The sequence below is a fragment of the Rattus norvegicus genome, chromosome 10, assembly GCF_021556685.1.
Source record: "Rattus norvegicus strain SHRSP/BbbUtx chromosome 10, alternate assembly SHRSP_T2T, whole genome shotgun sequence".
NCBI classification, from domain to species: Eukaryota; Metazoa; Chordata; class Mammalia; order Rodentia; family Muridae; genus Rattus; species Rattus norvegicus.
This window is the reverse complement of record NC_141543.1, coordinates 10750987-10770046: the sequence shown is the minus strand read 5'-3', so window position 1 is coordinate 10770046 and position 19060 is coordinate 10750987. Positions and strand designations below refer to the sequence as shown.

At 51.7% G+C, this 19060-nt stretch overlaps 1 protein-coding gene across 1 annotated transcript in view; it reads right to left on the bottom strand.

Annotated features, from left to right (window-relative positions):
• Positions 1–19060, bottom strand: part of Apoltpl1 (apolipoprotein lipid transfer particle like 1) — a 97265-nt gene that overhangs the window by 12677 nt on the left and 65528 nt on the right. Inside the window, 15 exon segments of the mRNA XM_087574835.1 lie at positions 162–208; positions 210–276; positions 355–397; positions 576–727; positions 1821–2107; positions 2494–2549; positions 3094–3231; positions 3422–3497; positions 7888–8023; positions 9683–9765; positions 9767–9975; positions 12379–12563; positions 13125–13373; positions 16342–16535; positions 18916–18983. Of these exon segments, the coding sequence (XP_087430961.1) occupies positions 162–208; positions 210–276; positions 355–397; positions 576–727; positions 1821–2107; positions 2494–2549; positions 3094–3231; positions 3422–3497; positions 7888–8023; positions 9683–9765; positions 9767–9975; positions 12379–12563; positions 13125–13373; positions 16342–16535; positions 18916–18983 (1990 nt within the window).

Here is a 19060-nt window from a genome sequence, read left to right as displayed (position 1 = left end):
GAGAATCGAGTAGAGGACAGTTGAGGTCATGTTGTGTCTGTGAACAGGGCCTTCCCACCCTTTCCAGGACCAAGCCTGAGACCTGCAGTCTCCCTGCGTCCTAGGCTGAAGTTCTGTTCCTAGCAAGGCTGCAGACCTCTGCCCCATATGGAGAGGTGAACAGGATGGACAGAAGTAGGGGAGGGAGGAGGGGTGGGCAAGTGCAAGCCAGTTCTTCCTTCCCTAGCCACCCTAGCGAGCCCTCTTTGCTGCCCCCACCCCCCACAGGGAGGGAGCCTGAGGCTCAGGGAGTGCGGATGAAACAGGAGCATGACTGGGAGGGTGGCTAAAGACAGGTGCTGCACTGGTTGTCACTCCAAATCAGTGACAGCTCCTCTCTGTACTTCAGTGTCAGGTTCTGAAAACAGCAATGGTAACAGCACCAAGCAGGATGGACAATAGGATTAATTTGTGACACAGGACCACATCAGCTGTACTTGTCACATGGGGCTGGAACCGAGGTCCTCTGACCTCATCTGTGGGCATCTAGTGTAGCTGCTGATCCCCAGTCAGGCTCCCTGAGCAGGGTGGGCCACCCAGGGTCTCCTTCCAGCCCCACTGCCTACCTGGTCTTTATTGTCCCAGGTTACAGCCAGGTTGCCCTGGTGGCTGTCTCTAGAGTATTCCAAGGACAGGCGGGGGCTGCAGCATCGTGGCAGGAACAGAGACAGCTGGTGGGCAAGCTCCACTGTGGGGGACATGGTAAGAGGGTGGCAGTAACTTCATGTAAGATTATGGCTGTGGGTTTAGGTCACGGCAGGAGACTGGTTCAGGGGACTCAGCTACTCAGGCAGCAGGTGGTCACCTCACCCATCCTATAACTTGGAAGCCACCTGTTCTTGTCATGGTATCACTTAAAGCCACCTGTCCCCATGGGAGCTCTGTCCTCCTTTCTTCCTACCCCAATGGCACTGAGCAGCCAGCCACACCAACCCAGAGCCACGTCTGGGCCCCAGCCCCAGACTCAGAACACGCCACTGAGGCCAGCCAAGCAAGCATCAGGGCCAAGTCGTATTGCTACCCCTCTCCTGACCACTGACCAGCCACCGTGGAGCACCTTAGATGGCTGCTGATGGCTTCACACCAGACTTGGGCTAACAGCCAGAAGGTGCTGAGCTCAGTAGAGATCCCAGAGATCAACAGAGCCCTTCTCCTTAGCTTGCCTCTGACCTTGAGAGGCACAAGCCTCCCAGGGCCTCTCTGCTACACCCTCCTAATCACTTTAAGCCATTGGGTTTCATTCAGGACAATCTAGGGTCTTCATTACTCTTATTTGCGTGTGCACTGTGGTACAAGAGAACGGAGAGGAGAGAACAACTTTTGGGATTTGCCTGTTTCCTTCATTGTGCAGGTCTCTGCTCAGATAGTCAGGCTTGAAAACAAGCACTGCCCCAACAGCCATCTCATGAGCCCCAATTTACTTTTGCTGTTAATTTTGGTTTATTTGAGAGAGGGTTTCATGTAGCTGAGGATGACCTTGAACTCCTAACCTTCTGGCCTCTACTTCGTGGGGTTGGGATTGCAGACATCTTCCCCTAAACCTATATATTTTTTTAAGGTGCTGAGGATCAAACATTCTAGGTAAGTAACTCTACCAACTGGGTTGCAGCCCCACCCTCTCTGAGATTTTGCTGACACAGCGTTTCCTCTCTCTGCCTGTCTCCTCTGAGGACTGGGCATTGGACCGTCTTATGTCCTGAGGATTCCATGTACACAAGGACAAGGACCCCCATGGCCCGTGAGAGCACCCCTCACCCTACTCCTGCCCCTCATCCACTTACCCTGAAGACGTATGGTCCCCAAGAACTCTGAGAGTGACCCAGAGAGGCTCCCGTTGAAGGTCACCTCCCTGCCATCCCACAGCACCTCCTGGTACAGGATGTGGTTGCCTTGTGCTTTCTGGATCACAGTCCTCAGGACCAGCTCTGTGGGAAGAGTGCTGAGCTGGAAGAGAATGGGGTGGCTGGTGTGGAGCCCAGCCCACGCACCGATTGGGTGGGGAAAGAGAGACACATCCAGGAAGGAACGGGAGCTGTGTGTGGATCGTGTGGATCGTTGTTTCCTGCATCTTCAGAACCACAATGCTTGAGCGGGAGGGGGAGGGTGGGAGCGTGAGCAAGAGGGTGGGAGCGTGAGCAACAGAGGGTAGAGCCCGTGAGCTCTATAGACGTGCGGTGTGCCTCTGGGCAGGGCTCCTAACCACTCTGAACTGTCTCTGCTTCCTGTCTGTGATGTGAGGTAAGACTGTCAGTTCCTACTGTCTCTTTCCCTCCCTCTTTTTCTGTGTCCCTGCGTAGCCCAGGCTGTGTGTAGCCCAGGCTGTGTGTAGCCCAGGCTGTCCTGTAACTCACCACAGATACTCCCTAGTGCTGGGACTTAGGTCATTGCCCTGACTCAGCAGCCCCCCTACATATCTCTAAAGCCATGCCCACCAGCTCCTCCCTGGGGAGAGACCTTTTCTTCTTGCCCAGCTGCTCCCCCTTTGCCGCCACCTGCAGGCCTTTCTCAGCCTAGCAGCTGTGGGAGCCTGGAGGGAAGGAAGGTGCTTGTAGCCCCCTGTGTGGGCCGACAAGCACAGCATGTGCAAAGTGCTCTTGCTGTCCCCACACAGCCTGTCTGTCCCAGCTCAAGGGCTTCTGTACTTCTCAGACTCATTCCCACCCCAGGCCTTTAGCATGGAGTGCTCTTTTCCCAGACTGCTTGTCATACAGGATAAGCTTGTGTCACCTCCTCAGGTGACACTTCCTGACATCCTCCCTTCTAATCAATTGTGTGTGTGTGTGTGTGTGTGTGTGTCCTGCTTATATATCCTACTTATATGATTTTTTTTGTCACCTGCTTCCACTACATTCAGTGACAGTCAGAGCTAATTGGTTCTTGCTACACCCCAGTTTCTGGAGTGGTACCTAGGGTCTAGGGGATGATCAGTAGATACAGAGATGAGACACACAGCTGAGAGTCCCTTCTGCCATTTTGCCCCCTTCAGAGCCTGGCTTGTATTGGTATCCCCAGAAGCAAAGCCTCAAATACACTCTTTTCGAGGAACCTACATACCTGGGAGAAGGTCTGTTGCATCTGGATGACATTGGCTAGGCTGTCCTCAGCAGCCAGCGGGCTGATACTGATGTGGAAACAGTGCTCCCCCACCTCTAGGACAAAGCTGCTTTTGGTCTCACCCTTGAAGCATCGGAGCTAGTGGAGGGAAACGTGTAGGGGAGATGCCATCATCAGCCAGATGACACCTGGCTCCCAGAGCCCCAGACCCAAGGGGCCCACAGCTCCCCTCAATGAACGAACTGATGATGTAAGGGTCTTGAATGGGGATAGAGCCAGCCTGGTGCTACCCAGGGCCAGCCTGGTACCACCTGCCCTTTGGCCAGACACTGGCAACAACCCTATGCTCTTGGGCATTGACATGCAGATACTGGTTCAACACGGGGATGTAGTTGTGTTTCCACCTAAGGCCACAGAGGGCAGTGTAACAAAGGTCAGTGCTCCATCAGGCTCCAGGGTAGCTCTACTAGGCAGGAACTGAGTTATTGACAGCTAGATCCTGGGTTCCTGAGCCTTGACCATTTGACCTTACAGATAAAGATGCTTGCTTTATTCATAGACGGCTTTGAAAACTCTACTGAAATGTACCATCCTGTGGGCTGGCAGAGTGACTGTCACTTAGTATAGATTCCAGACTCCCATAGAAGAGCCAAAAGACTTAGGGACAGGGACAAGAATTGATGCTCATACTTTGGGGTCCACATTTTCCTTATTCCCCTCAGCGTCTAGCTGGATTATAGAGTTAAGTTTATTGTCATTAGTAAAATCTGAACAAGAGGACTGCAGAGGAGATTCCGCTAGGAGCACTGGCTACCCAACCAGAGGACATGGGTTTGAGTCCCAAAACCACTTAGCAGCTCACATCTGTCACTGACGAGTTCCTGGGGAGCCAGTGCTCTCTCTGGGCCTCTGAAGGCATCAGGCATTCACGTAGTCGCCAGATATACATTGCAGTCAAAACACAACACACAAAATAATAACTTAAGAACTAATTTTTTTAAAATGCTGCTTCCAACTAGCTCAGAGGCCCTGTCAGCATGTTCAAACTAATTCTTACCCAGTACAAACAATCCAGAAGTACAAACAACGGCGTTCCACAAACTGACTGCCTTCACATGTCAGGATAGCAAACATGGGATTTTAAAAGAAATTGAGTGAGAAAAGATGAACGGGGAAAATCTAGGCAGTGGGCATACAGGTTGATGAACATTTATTTCACTTTGATATCTGAAACGTTTCACAGGAACACGTTGGGGAGCTGCAGACACACCTCTGCAGTTAGGGGTGCATATTGCTCTTCCAGAGGACCCAGGGTTCATTCCAGATCCTGTTACTCAGGGGATCTGATGCCCACTTCCAACCTCTGCAGGCACCTACACCCACACACATAAAGGGAAGAGTAGAAGATTCTAGATCTAGAGTCAACCTTCAGTTGATGTGGCCTGCAGTCAAACTTATTGGTTTGGTAAAGAAAATTGTATTTGGGGGTATTATGTGCACGTGTGTAGCATGTGTGTGGAAGCCAAAAGTTGATGTCCAGCGTTTTCCACAACCATTCTCCACCTTGTTTGTTGAGACAGGGTCCCTCAGTAAACCTGGAGCTTGTTGATTGACTGGACTAGCTGGCCAATGAGCTTCAGGGATTCTGTCTCCCCTACCCACCCAGCCTTGGATTATAGGTATGTGCTGCTATTCCTGCCAATTTCTATCTATCTACCTATCTATCTATCTATCTATCTATCTATCTATCTATCTATCTATCTATCTATCTATCTATCTATCTATCATCTGTCTATCTATCATCTATCTATTATCTATCTATCTATCTATCTATCTATCTATCTATCTATCCGTCTGTCTGTCTGTCTGTCTATCATCTGTCTGAGACAGGTTCTTACTGTGTAGCCCTGGTTAGTCTGGAACTCACTCTACAAACTAGACTGGCCTTGAATTTGCAGAGATCCTCCTGCCTCTGCCTCCTAAGTGCTGGGATTGAAGGAATGGACCACCACACCTGGCTGTGCCTGTTATTTTTATGGGTGCTGGGAATCCACACTAGGGCCTTCTGCACCACCTCCAGCAGCACCGCCACCTGATCGTTATCTGTCTTGTTTGCACATTTACTTACCAACTGTAGTAGCTGGGGTCCTCCGGTGATAGAACTGAGTGCTGTAGCAGAGACAGGATGGCTTGTGGCTCACACCTCATATACCCAAGCTTGCTTTCCGGCTTCCTACACCCAAGTTTGTAGACTACTGCTCAACGATAAGAAAAGAAATGTGTCATGGTTCAACGCGTCCTGTGCAGCTCTGGGTCCTGCTGTTACGGGTCTAACCCTGGGACTGAACGTTTGAAAAGGCCTTCCTGAACAGCTGGGGAGTTCTAATTACCCAAGTGTTATTTTAGCATTCCAGTTCCTGCCAGGCCTGGTGGCACAGGCCTGAAATCCCAGCTCTTGCGGAAGCTGCGATAGGGAAGGTAAGAAAAGGTGGTAGTGAGCTCAAAGTCAGTGAGTTCAGGACCAGCCTGGGCTACATAAACAGACTATCTCAAAACCAACAACAAACAGAACAAAACCAACTAGGGCTAGGGCTGTAGCTCAGTTGATAGAGAGACTGCCTAGCATTCAAGAGGCCCTGGGTTCAATCCCTGGAAGACCATGTGTCTAAGGAATTAAACATCCTGGGTTTTGTAATTATGCAGTGTTATATAAAAATCCTTGTTCTACAAAACGCTTGAGGTGTGTGGTCTGCCCTGGCCCATCAGCATTTCCTTGTTGATTGAGACAGGATCCCATGTAGCCCAGGCTGGCCTGACATGAACTATGAGCTTGACCCTCTGATCCTCTTGTTTCTGCCTTCCTAGTGTGGGGGTTACAGGTGTGCATGGTTTATGTGGGTGGGGGGTGGAGCCCAAGGCTTTGTCCCCGTTTGGCATTCCACCCACTGAACCACATCCTTGGCCCAACAGAGACCATTCCTGTGCACTGAGGCAGTCTAAGTGACTCGAGGACAAAACTCTCTCAGGGGAAAGGGCTGAAAACAGCAGGCACTCACTCTGTAAACAAAGGCAGACCAGGATTCGATCAGGAGGACTTGGACAAAGCTGGTGGGGAAATGTGGTGGTCAGGGATTGGGGTGGGGGCTGTATAGCTCAGCAGTAGAGAGCTTGGCTAGCATGCAGGAGGCCATGGGCCTGGCCTAGCTAAGAACAGGCAGAAGGACAATGGGGAAGGGAAGGGGAGAATGGGGAGGAGGGGCAGGGGTAGGGAGGGTGGGAATGGGAAGTGGGGAAGTGGCCAGTTGGCAGGTCTCACTGTATTGACCAAGCAGCTACTCTATATTGGTCCCTGTGCCTAGGGCTGGCTGGCATCACCTGTAGGAGCTCCTGATCTGGGGACTAGGGACAGACACGGAGGCTAATAGAACAATGCAGAAGCAGCCTTCAGTCACAGGTTAACAAGCCACCATGCTGACCCAGGCTTCCCTGTAGCCTTCAGGGTGAGTGGAGGTGGGGTGGGAAGTGGTAGGCTTTCCCCAAGGACTGGAGCAGCTGCTGCAGCTGCTGGGGGCATGCCAGGTTGGGGAGTGGGATATCAGGTACCAGGTTCCAGGGCAGGCAGATATCCCAGCACCCCAGGGTCCCCTGGGTTCCTCTGAAATGTAAACAGGGGTGTTTGGGAAAGCCAGAGGGGGAGCCAGGGTTTGCCTTTGACAGACTTGGAGGTGCTGACATACCCCAGCAGCCCAGGCTGCGCTGGATTGTCGGGGTTCTGTCTGGAACCTTAGGAGAGGGAAGTGCTGGGTGATCACCTTGGCTGTGGAAGGGGCTGATACAGCAGCCTAGGAGGGAGGGGAGGTGGCACCAGTCCCACAGCAGCAACTCTGTGCTGGAAGTAAGGGACAGGACTGGAGCTAGCATGAGGGTGTCTGGTTCAGCACTAACCCGAGGTGAGAGGGTCAGAGAGTCCCAAATGTGAGTGGTCTGTCCAAGTGTGGTCTCAGTCACCAGGGGACCAGGTCATGGGTCCCACAGGTGCAGCTTCTATCTAGCTCTGACACCAGGAGCCAGTTTCTCACACCTCTCAGCATCAGTTCTCCTGTAAAGGGCTAAAACTGGCTCCGGATTGTGTGTCTTCCAAGAGCCCAAATTCTTGGGTTTGTATAGCAGGAGCCCTAGGGGATATGGGCAGCAGGCACCCCAACCTGCTCCCAGGAACCCTCCATGCCGCCCTTCTGAAAGCTGCTTATCTATGGGGCCATGGAATCTGCAGTCGAGACCTTTCTATGCACCCAAGGGTGTTTAGCAACCTTACTCTCCTGGCTAAGCAACCAGACATTTCCCCAGACAGTACAAAGCCTCACCCAGGTGAGAGTGTGGGGACCGAGTTCAAGAAGGGGAGCCGGTAACCACACCCCACTTAACAGGAAAGAGTGTGAGCCCCACACCTGTTCCACTAAGACCAGTGGCTGCTGTGAGAGAGAGAGAGAGAGAGAGAGAGAGAGAGAGAGAGAGAGAGAGAGAGAGGCAGACAGAGACAGACGGAGAGAGTCTAAGGACTCACTCTTGCTTCCCCAGAGGACAGAGAACTTTAAAAAGCTCTATGACCTTGGAAAAGCAACTCTGCCTCTCTGAGCCTACCATTCTGCCTTCCTAGTGGGCTGTGATGTTTTGTAATGATTTGGGAGAGCCATCGTGTCTCATTGGTGTCCATCAGTGCCAGCTGCCTTTAGTTCAGGCTGTCCCCAACTCCCCTCTTCCTGGGCAGCTCCCAGAACTAGCAAGAGGTCCTACCTGTTGGCATGGTTCTGGCCATGGACACGGAGGACCACCATATCTTGGGTGTTAAAAGTGAGTTTCAGGGAGGAACTCACGTCTTGCAAGGTCCAGTTCTCAGAACTGAGGTAGGGGAGGAAGAGAGAACAAGACACTTGGTGTTGGGGGTGCTGAGAGCCTTAGAGATCAGCAGAGATACCTACGTGAGTCACAGTTCCAGAGCAAGACCCTACCCTGCCCCCAAGCATGCAGGCCCTGGCTCTCGGCTGCCCCTGGACACTGGGCTTGTGGGCAGGGCTCAGGTGACCCCTGCACACCCGGCAGCCAGACATGAATACAGAACCAGATGGGGAAAGAGGGAATCTGGCTCACTCAGTTGTGGGTCCTGACTACAAAAAGAAAACCACCAGGATCTGCCCTTCTTCTTCAGTGGAATTGTGGGACATGAAGAAATGGCTGGAGGTGGGCTGTGGGCACCCGCACACACTTCTGGGGAGATTTGAGTTCTCTCTCCACTGCCTGCTCGCTACATGGCCATGAGGAAGTTGCCTACCAAACCTAAGTGTGACCCAGAGACATCATCACAGCCAATGGTGTCCCAGCATCCTCAGCTCCACATGACCAGACATTACCATCTCTGTTTCACACATGAGGCTGAGAGCACGGACAAGCATCTGCTCTAGGCGGCACAGCCAGGGATGGCAGAGTAGGGCTCTTACCTCGAGGTGGTATTCATAAGTGGGTGTCAGAAGGATGAAAGGAAACACAGAACAGCTTGAGTGCTGCCCACAGCACTGAGTACTGCCCACAGCACTGAGTACTACCCACAGCACTTAGTGCTGCCCACAGCACTGAGTACTGCCCACAGCACTGAGTACTGCCCACAGCACTGAGTACTACCCACAGCACTGAGTACTGCCCACAGCACTGAGTACTACCCAGAGCACTGAGTACTACCCACAGCACTGAGTATTCCCCACAGCACTGAGTACTGCCCACAGCACTGAGTACTACCCAGAGCACTGAGTACTACTCACAGCACTTAGTGCTGCTCACAGCACTGAGTACTGCCCACAGCACTGAGTACTGCCCACAGCACTGAGTACTGCCCACAGCACTAGGGTACTAAGCAATGCTCACAGCACCAAGCAGTGTCTCCTTGGTAAAAGGAAGCTGGGTTTTAGCTTTGATTCATTATTGGATGAGCAGACAGGATCCTGACCAGGAGCTAGGACATGGCTGTGGTCAAGAGTTTGCTTGGTAGGCATTGGCTGCAACTGCTTTGTTTTAGTTTTGATTTTTATTTTCACAACAGAGTTCAGCCTTGAAAGTCTGGAACTCTATAGATCAGGTTGGCCTTGAACTCAGAGACCTTCCTGCCTCTTAGTACTGGAACTAGATGTGTTCCACACCCAGGCCATGACTGTTCGGTTGTGTCGTTGTCGTTTTAACAGAGCCTCTATAAACTGTAAAGTGTTGTGAGCAACTGTCCACCCTCCCATCTGCACGTGGGGAACGGGATGAGAGGAACATACGGCAGCTGAGCCGTGAGGGCTGTCACATCCATGCTGACCTCGTTGATCCTGCCACGGAGGTCCACTCGGGCCCAGAGACAAGAGCTGTGAGAACTCGAACTCAGCTTCCTCCTGGGCCAGCAATGCAACAAACTCTAATGGGGACATGCTGCAGCTGTGGACTTTGGCAGAAGAGGCCACCATATAGAGGCCACCATATAGGCCTGGGAGGGATCATCTATCACAAGGTGTCCCCTAGAGCTTCCCCTGAGAAGCCCCACCTTGACGTGTAAGCTCACCATGCACCTGTAGTTCACCTCGCAGGTTAACCTCACCAGGGCCTCCGGCCTGCAGCAGGGCCTCAGTGTTGTGCTGTGCCCTACAGCTCCAGTCCACCGTCCTGGAGCCCGTCGTTCACAGAATAGCTGGTGGATGTAGGGCCAGCCGAGATATGTGTGGAGTGCTCAAAGCTGGCCGCACTATCATGAACATCCACAGGGACCTGCAGAGACACTGTAAGCATGGACCATGCCCTGTGAGCCACACTCCGGAGCCCCAGGGATTTCAGGGCCAAGAGATGAAAAGAGCAGGCCTGACTTCAAACATTCCCTCGAGTGGAATGAGGTAAAGAGAGTGGCCTGGGGGAGGGGCACAGGCACAATAACAAGATCAAGCCTGGGAAGGCAGAGCTGTCCTACTGGTGAGAACAGGTTCACAGGCCTAGGGCTTCTTAGCTTGTGCTCCAGTTCTTGTTAATAGAGTTTATTAGAATATGGCTCTACTCCTTCATCAGCCACTGCCAATGACTGCTATGGACTGGGAGAGTCCATGACCTAAGGCTTCTCTCTCCTCTGTCTCTGTCTCTGTCTCTGTCTCTCTCTGTCTCTGTCTTGTGTGTCTCTGTGTTTCTGTCTCTCTCTGTCTCTCTCTCTGTCTGTCTCTGTCTCTCTGTCTCTCTGTCTCTCTGTCTCTCTGTCTCTGTCTCTGTCTCTGTCTCTCTGTCTCTGTCTCTGTCTCTGTCTCTCTCTCTCTCTCTCTCTCTCTCTCTCTCTCTCGCTCTCGCTCTGTAGTCCTTGCTGCCCTGGAGCCCACTATGGAGACCAGGCTGGCCTTGAACTCACAGAGACCAACCGATCCACCTGCCTCTGCCTACCAAGTGCTGGGGTTAAAGTGTGCTTTCTCTGCAGAGAAGCCTGCTGTCCTTTGCCCTAACACATTGGTCCTTCCTGTGTTACCTTCAGTTGTCTCAGGCCTTAGGGAAAACCTCCACCTCCCATTACTGAAAAGGACGGGGTTGGGGTTAAGGTGGCATCGGGGCCATGTCTGTCTGTAGTGCTGGCTGTGGACCAGGGATGTTGGTGTCACTCAAGCACACACAGTCTCAGGCTGCCCCAATCCTGCCAGACCAGATTCATATTTTAAAAACTATTATTTTAAGTAAATGGATGTTTTGTTTGCATACGAGTCTGTGTACCACATACATGCAGTGCCTGGGGGCAGAAGAGAGAGCTATTCTTTACCATTGAACCAATTCCCCTGCCTCAGACTCACACTCTTAACAAACAGCCCCAGGGGCCTGAGTGGAATGGCACCAGGCTTTAATCCCAGCACTCTGGAGGCAGAGGTGGGCAGATCTCTGAGTTTGAGGCCAGCCTGGTCTACACAGCCAGGACAGCCAGGGCTACACAGAGAAACCCTGTCTCAAAAAACAAACAACAAAATAAACAAAACATAAAACTATAGTCCTGGATGATGTTTGGACTGTAGGCACATGGCAAGCTTAGACAGAGGGATGTTCATACTGGAGCCCCACAGGAAGCCCCATTCTGCTGGCTACGGCAGGAAGCCCCTCGTGCTCTAAGCCCACACTGCTACCCCAGCTTCTGAGGCCTTCATCCTGTGCTGTGTGCCAGACCCCTGCAGGTTCCTTCAGTGGACCTGGTCAGGTAGAATGGGATGCGCATAACAGGGGCATCTCTGTTCCCCATATCTCAGGGTGTCCCTCAGAGTCACACTCACTGGAGCTTGGCTAGGCCTGCAATGAGGTCCCCTTGCAAGCTGAAGTGCCTGTGTGTCCTGGCGCTTACATCTATACCTTTAGGAAAGCCATCATGGGCAAGCCATTCCTACATAAGGATTACACAGCCAGAGTAGCTGCTCCTAAGGGTCTCTATGGGCTAGGCACTGTTCTAGAAGGTTCCTCATCTGAGCCTCTACAGAAGGCAGTGTCTGTCAACAGCTCACTTTGCGGATGAGGAAACAGACATAGAAATCCACATGCTCTAGCTGATGGTTTGACCAGCCCAGTGACAGGCACAAACGTGACTCATCAAACGTGTGTGTGTGTGTGTGTGTGTGTGTGTGTGTGTGTGTGTTGGGGGTGGGGCTCACACAAGCTGCTGCATTCTATCATTGAGCCACAACTTTTAGTTTTTCTTCTTGAGACACGGTTTCAATAAGTTGTGCAAGCTGTCTTTGAACTTAAATCCTCTTGCCTCAGCCTCTCTAAACCTGGCTCTACTCCTTATACTATATGAGTGACAGTGGGTGATTATTGGTGGCTTCCTTGTGATAGTTGCTAGCAATTTTCACCCTACAGGACTTAGAATCAGTGAAGAGATAAGTGTCTGGGCATGTCCCTGAGGGATTTCCTAGCTTAGACTGGGAAGGGAGGACACATCTAAATTTGGGCAGCGGCATTCCCTAGGCTCCACTCCAGACTGACTGAAATGGAAGTGAGCTGGGCACCCAAATTCATCTCTCTTTGCTTCTTGACTTCAGATGTGATATGACCCAACCGCATCATGCTCCTGCCTTCATGCCTTCTCTACCCCTGGACTGTGCCCTAAAACTGTAAGCCAAAGCAAACTCTCTACCCTTATGCTCCTCTTGTCTGGTATTGTATCCCAACAGCAAGAAAAACAACCATTACACTTGTTGAGCCTGCAAGGTTGCTTGGTTGTTGCCACATTGGCCCAGTCTTCTCCTCACCCACCTGGATGTGCCCATGGCTATATATGGAGAAGGGGAGGTCCCAGTGCCTGTGGCTGGGCATGGTGGGGCCTGATGAATCAAGGTTGCCATCAAGGTAGCTGGTCGCACTCCACAGTGACATCTGAGCTGAGCTGTTCAAAGACTCCTGGGCCCCTGTCACTTGAGTCTCAGCCTTGGAGGGGATTCCTACAGATGAGACCCAAGAACAGGTGGCAGTGGATGGAAGCAAAGGACTGTCACAGGGCCCATTCCAGCCTGTTGTGTCAGAGTGGACTCCCATAAGATTCATGGAGTCCAGCTGTCCCCAGAGACTCCAGGTGTGCCACATGCAACTTTCCCTGTCCCTCTGAAGTGGTAATTTCATCTGATCCAACCACCCAGAGCAATTCCTGTCCATAGCCGGGGTCAGACCTTTGCCCCTGTGGGCTGCCTGCTACCAAGTAAAAGGCCCAAACCTTCTAACAAGGCACCGGGGTTGGCAGTGTAGCCATCTGTTGCACAGACATCTTGGGCCTCTCCAGGCATCTAAGAAATGGCCTGGGGAACTAGGGCCTGAGGCCTGATCTGTCCCACAAACACAGGTGACAGAAAGGCCACAGCTTTGGGCTCCAGATGTCCCTTTCACTCCTGCCCTTAGTTTTAGGTTTTCAGAGTCTGGGAGAAGCCACTCAGCTGAAAAGAACCCTCCTACCCGCATCACACAGCGTGTTGAAGTTGGGAGTCACTTTGCCTGAAAGCTGACTATACCCAGATCTAAGGGGCAGGTCCCATTCAGGAACAGGCTGGTCAAGTCACTGTGGATGCTGGCCTTGCCCCTGAGGGCGCCAGGGTAGGTGTGCCACTGCCCTCTCAGCTGGAGCTCTCCCGGCAAGTGCTGACTGCAGTTCTGAGTGAGGATGCAGGCCAGGGTGTGCAAGCTGCTGCTCCCTGTCTCCTCATGCACGTCCTGCAGAAGGAAGCTCAGCATGGTCCAGTCAGTGGCCACCCTCACAGAACCTGGGGAGCAGGGAAGGAAGCACACGATATTGAGTGGGAAGTTGCTGCATCTCAGGCACTGTGAGGCCAACACTGTGGCCTAGACTGTGGTACCCCATCTCCTCTCAGGGCGCTGTAGAGCCACGTGAACTGGTTGAAAGGCCGCCAGCCTGGTGAGGATGTCTACTGACTCCTGACCTCTCTTGCCACCACAGACCCTCTGTGCTGGCCTAGTGGATCGTCAGCAACGTGGCACCAAGGAAGCTCTGAGAGACCCAGTCTGGAGTTGCAGGACTAGGAAAGTGACTCTCAGGGTCTCATCCCATGTTTCCAACTTGGCTCTGTGTCAGGGTCCACACATCTCCTGATACAACTTTCTCACGAGACGTTCTGGTGTGTGCTCACAAACCCACAATGCTCTGAGGGAGTCCGCATTGCCACACCGTGATAGTCCTTCTCGGCTGTCTAGTTGACAGGGTCTAGGATCAGTTAGGAGACACCTCGGAGCATGTTCGTGAGGACTCTGCAGGCTGGGTGAACGGATGTGGGGAGGGCCTCCCCAAGTGTAGACAGCACCATCTCTTGGGCCCTAAACTAAATACCAAGGAGGTTCCTGACCATGGACGCAGTGTGACCAGCTGCCTCATGTACCCGCTGCCCTACATTCCCTGCCATGTGCTGTCTGTTCACTACCCAGTACATTTCCTTCCTTAAAGTGCTTTTGTTGGGCATTTTGATGCAGCAGTGAGAAAGGTAACTAAGACATACATACTACAAAATGTGAGCCTTTATCTCTATCCTAAATAGATGGACAGCAAGGGTCAGATGCCACGAGAATCTTGAAAATAGAGTGCCAGCCAATTGGGTTGCAGCCTGGGAAGGACCCATTTGTAGTTAACCGAAGTGTTTGACAGAGGTTCAAAGGAAATTCAAATGAGACCAGAAAGACTTTTCAGTAAACGGTGTTGGAGTAATTCAATATTTAAATAGAATCGCTCTTGCTATTCTAAGCTAAATGAAAGCAGGCTGGGGGTGTGGCTTGTTGGTAGATGCCTGCCTTGAGTCTGTGAAGTCATGGCCTCCCCCTGGAACTGTATAAACTAGGTGTGTAAGCATCCCTGCAACCCACCCCTAACACCGAAGCTCGGCACACCTGAGCCTAAGGCCAATGTAGGAAAGCTCTGTGGTCACACTCGGCCACACTCGGCTGTGTTCCTTGCTGTGAAACCCTGACCTTTGAGTTTTTAATCACCAAAACACCAAGTCGAACAAGGAGACCTACGGGCAGACAGTGTGCAGACAGTCTGGGAACAAATGCTATCTCAAATGAATGTTAGATGCTTGCAAGGACGGGGTGGGAAGCTGTATGTCTACAGCTATGTGCAGAAGAGAAACAAACACCCACTTCCGGTCACTAAGCTTGACTTCCTCAGAGATGTCATGGAGAAGTCTATGCCAGATCATTACCACCTGAGAAGGAAATTAGAAAGGGGAAGGAGGGGGCTGGAGAGAGGGCTCGGCGAGTAACAGCACTGGCCGTTCTTCCAGAGGACCCTGGTTTCTGGCCTCTGAAGGCACAGCATGGCATAGTGCTGACACGCACACCAGCAAAACACCCATACATACAAAATGAAAATACGTCTCTAAATTGTCTTCAAAAAAGGAAGATAGGAAAAAAGAAGAAAGAAAAGAAAAGAAAAGAAAAGGAAAAAGAAAAAGAGAGACAAGGCCAGAACAAAGCTTCTGTTGGTTTAGTTTGTTTCTGAGACAGGTGGCGTTATGTAGTCTAGGCTAGCCCTAGTCAAGATCATGCTGCCTTGGGCTTCCAAGTACTAAATGATAGGGTTGTACTACTCACTGGGCATGACTGGAACAAGCCTGCGGGTGCTGGATTTGCTTTGACTAGAGTATAAAATGCACATACCCTTCCTTCCCTGCCCTAAGACTCATGAGCCAGAAGCTTGGTCATAGTGCGGCATGGGGCACACTTGAATTGGGTAGGGAAAGGAGAGACAGCTCAGCAGGCAAACCACTGGCTACACAAGTATGAAGACCTGAGTTCAAAACCTCAGCGTCCACGGAAGAAGCCTTAGCCCAAGTGATTCTTGTAATGGGGAGAGCGAAGGCATGCATTTCTATTAGTTTACTTAAAACCAAAACAAATGAATGAATGAATGAATGAATGAATGAATAAATAAATAAATAAATAAGTAAATAAATAAATAAATAATTGGGGGTGGATGCACACCACAGCACAGATGTGGGGGTCAGAGGACAACTTGCAGGAGTCAGGTCTCCCCTCCTGCAGTGTGGATCCTGGGGACCAAACCTAGCTCTGTTGGGCTAAGCCATCTCTCTGGCCCTGTAGTAGTCCTCATGTGTTCACAGTACCGCTGAGAAGCTCTGTGCCCAGCGCCCCCCTTCAGAGGTAGACAATGTATTCATTTGGGTATTAGAGGCTCGAACGAGCGATTCCTGCGTAAGGAGCCCTTAGCAGTTCTGTTAGAAGAAGTCAATCTACCCGGGCACTGTGATGGCTGTTCTTGGTTGTCAGTCAACTACACCTAGAATTAACTAAAACCCAAGGGGCTAGGCACGACTGCCAGGGATTTTTCTTAATTAAATCATGTGAAGTGGGAAGACCCACCTTTGATTTGGGCCACACGCTGTGCTGGCAGCCTAGGTTAGGACATCGAAGAAGGGAGCTCTTAGTCTTTGTAAGCTTGCCCTCACTCTATATGGCGAGTCCATTCTGTCACCGGCATTAGAGCTTCCTTAAGACTGTGGCATATACCGGAGATCAGCCGAGACATCCATGTCCTCCTGGACCGAACAACTGGGTTCTTGGACCTTCTGTTGGGAGACAGCCATTGTTGGACTAGCTGGCCACAGTCTGTAAGCCACTCTATTAAACTGCCCTTTCTATATATCCATTCTACAGGTTCTGCTCCCCAGAACCCCAACTGATACACTGTTGCTTAGCGCTCACCTTCTCGGAGTGCTGTCTTCTGCTTTAGCACACCCCTGAGCCTCAGGACCTGGGGCAGTTTCATCCAGCCAGCTACTGAGTGCTGTGCAGGGGTCCACAGCCCCAGGACCCAGCCTCCTCGTCTCTGCTCAGATGCCTTGAGGAGCAGCTGAGCTGCGTCTTGGTCCAGCATCACCCTGGAAAACAGCTGTAGCCTAGGAGGAAAGTGATGGGGCCTGCCACAGTCTTCTGCAGACTCGCATGTCTGAACACATGTCGCCAGCAGGAGGCGCTGCTTAGGGAAGGATGTGAAGCCTTTGCAAGGCGGAACCTTGGCGAAGGCAGTGGGTCATTAAGGGGTGGCCCTTAAAGTTTCTAGCCTTATCCCACTTCCTGTCTGCCCTCTGCTGCTCATCCGCCCAGGCGTAGGTGAGCGGCTTCACGCTCGTGCAGCTTTGGACTGCTCCCTCTGTGATGCACCATATCCTTGAATAGTGAGCCAGGGTGAGCCCAGATAACTGCCCTTTAGCTGTTTCTCCCAACTGTTTTGTTCCAGAACTAGAAGTTAGTAACACAGAGAATGTAAATGGGCAACCTCTGGGCTGGACACCAAGAAGCCCCAGTTCCTGGGAGCCCCCATGGAGAATCTCTGCAGGATTGCTCTACCAGGGCTCTACACACAGGAAGGCAGGGAAGTGGGGTACCCACATCACAGGCTTTGGAGTCAGGCAAGCCTGGATTTTAAAAAAGGGGGGTGCCACTTTAGCTGTGTGGCCTTTGACAAGATACCACCTCTCTGACCTTCTTTCTCTCCTGTCCAGTAAGGAAATACTAACCCTTGTGGGACCCATCTTCACACAGAAGGCCATCTCCCCATGCTCCTTTGAAAGGGGACCTTACCACTGCCCCCATTAAGAGACAGACAAGGCAGGCCTTGGGAAGTGGACTTTGACTGACAGAGTGGACAACAGGCTGCAGCATCTATCTGGCTGAATGGTGGGTGAGATGGGAACTGGCCATGCAGAAGCCATGAGCAAACGGTATAACGGTCCCTTTGCTCCACTGCATCAGGCTTGTTTGCTGTGCATCAATCCATTGTGGTGACACACAGCCCCACACATGGTCGCTACCAAGTGCCTTATCAGACTTCTCATAGGAGCCCTGGGAGACGAACCAGATCATAATGCCCCAGCGTCCGGATGAGGAAACTGAGCCAAATGGCAGTGATGGGTCAAGAACTCATTCATGTTTCTGCTTGTGCCCAACAGCTGTGGGGGTGGATTGCAGCTAAATGAACTTGGGATTATTTCTGGGCTGGATCCTGGCCCCTCAACAGCTTCCGTCATGGTGACTCTTGAAGCCTGATGTTAAACTTGCTCTTACCTCCACTGTGGGACGTACTCCATTGTGTATGGATAGATCGAGCTATGTTCTCCCCAGCATGCAGGTACACAGCTATGTGGCCTGTGTGCTTCTTTATGGCCTGTGTGCCACACTACAAATACCGCCATTGTGCCCTAAAGCTCAGAGCCTCCAGTGCAACACTGGGAAGCACACGAAGTCCTTTGGCACGCATGTTCCTACCTGCATCGCCGTAAGTGCAGATCACCGTAAGCACAGCTCCCCTTTCTCTGCCCGCTGCCCCTTGTGTTTTATTTATTAACCTAGAACAGAACTGGTAAGCCACAGGCTTCCTGCCATTGCTTTTATAGTCACATTTTACCGACACACGGTCCTTCTCTTCATTTCTCAATAGCCTTCGCTGCCCTGTTCTCAGCCCGAGGCTGTCACCGTAAGGCCTGGAAGCTGGAGAACTCATCATTCAGCCCTCTACTGGGATCCCACCAGCTCCTGACCTAGAACAGGTTTTGTCATGGTGATAGATGACAGACGTGAACTGATGTTTAATAACCTGCCTCAAATCAGCATGGCGACTACACCTTTAATCCCAGCATTGGGAAACAGAAGTGGATGGACCTATGTGAGTTTGAGGCTAACCTGGTCTACACAGTGAGTTCCAGGACAGTCAAGGATATACAGTGAGACCCTGTTACAAATTAATAATAATAACGTCAATAACAACAACCACAACAATAATCTGCCTCAACTCTTAATAGATGCAGATTAGGACGCACACGCTGATGGTTGAGCAGCTGGTGGGTGGCAGCTCTGGGACCAGAGGAAGGAATAACGGTCCTAGGTCTGAACCGGCCTAGCCCCAGGTTCTCAACAGCATGGCATCCTGGGGGTTCTAGCCAATGGTCAGAGAGGAGAGAGGCAGGAACCGGGCAGTCTCTGTGACTATCTGGTAACTTGTTTTGTTCTCTGGAGGAAGAGGTCATTTGAGATGGGCTCTTTGTGGCCCTGCCTGGACTCAAATCCACAACCCCCTGCCTGCTTCCTGGCACATGAGTGACTATGTGAGAAGGTAACCCTGTGCTCTCAATGCCTTGGGATCAGGGTTGTTATGCCAGGGCCGATCCCGGTGGTCTTGGGGATACAGAGGCCTGCAGGGATGGCTTATGCCCAGGCGACACTAGCCTTGGTCTCTGGAGGTCCTTTGAAGGTATTGTCAAGGCACGTAGGGACAGTTACCTTGCTGGGGTCACCTTGGAGGGCGGCTGTAGCTGAAGAGCCTCATGTTCCAGCCCCTGTGGCTCTTTCTAATTTGCTTGTTAGTGCCCACCTCTAGCAGAAGCAGTGTGTGACCAGACACATGCACAGGTAGGGACATGTCCTC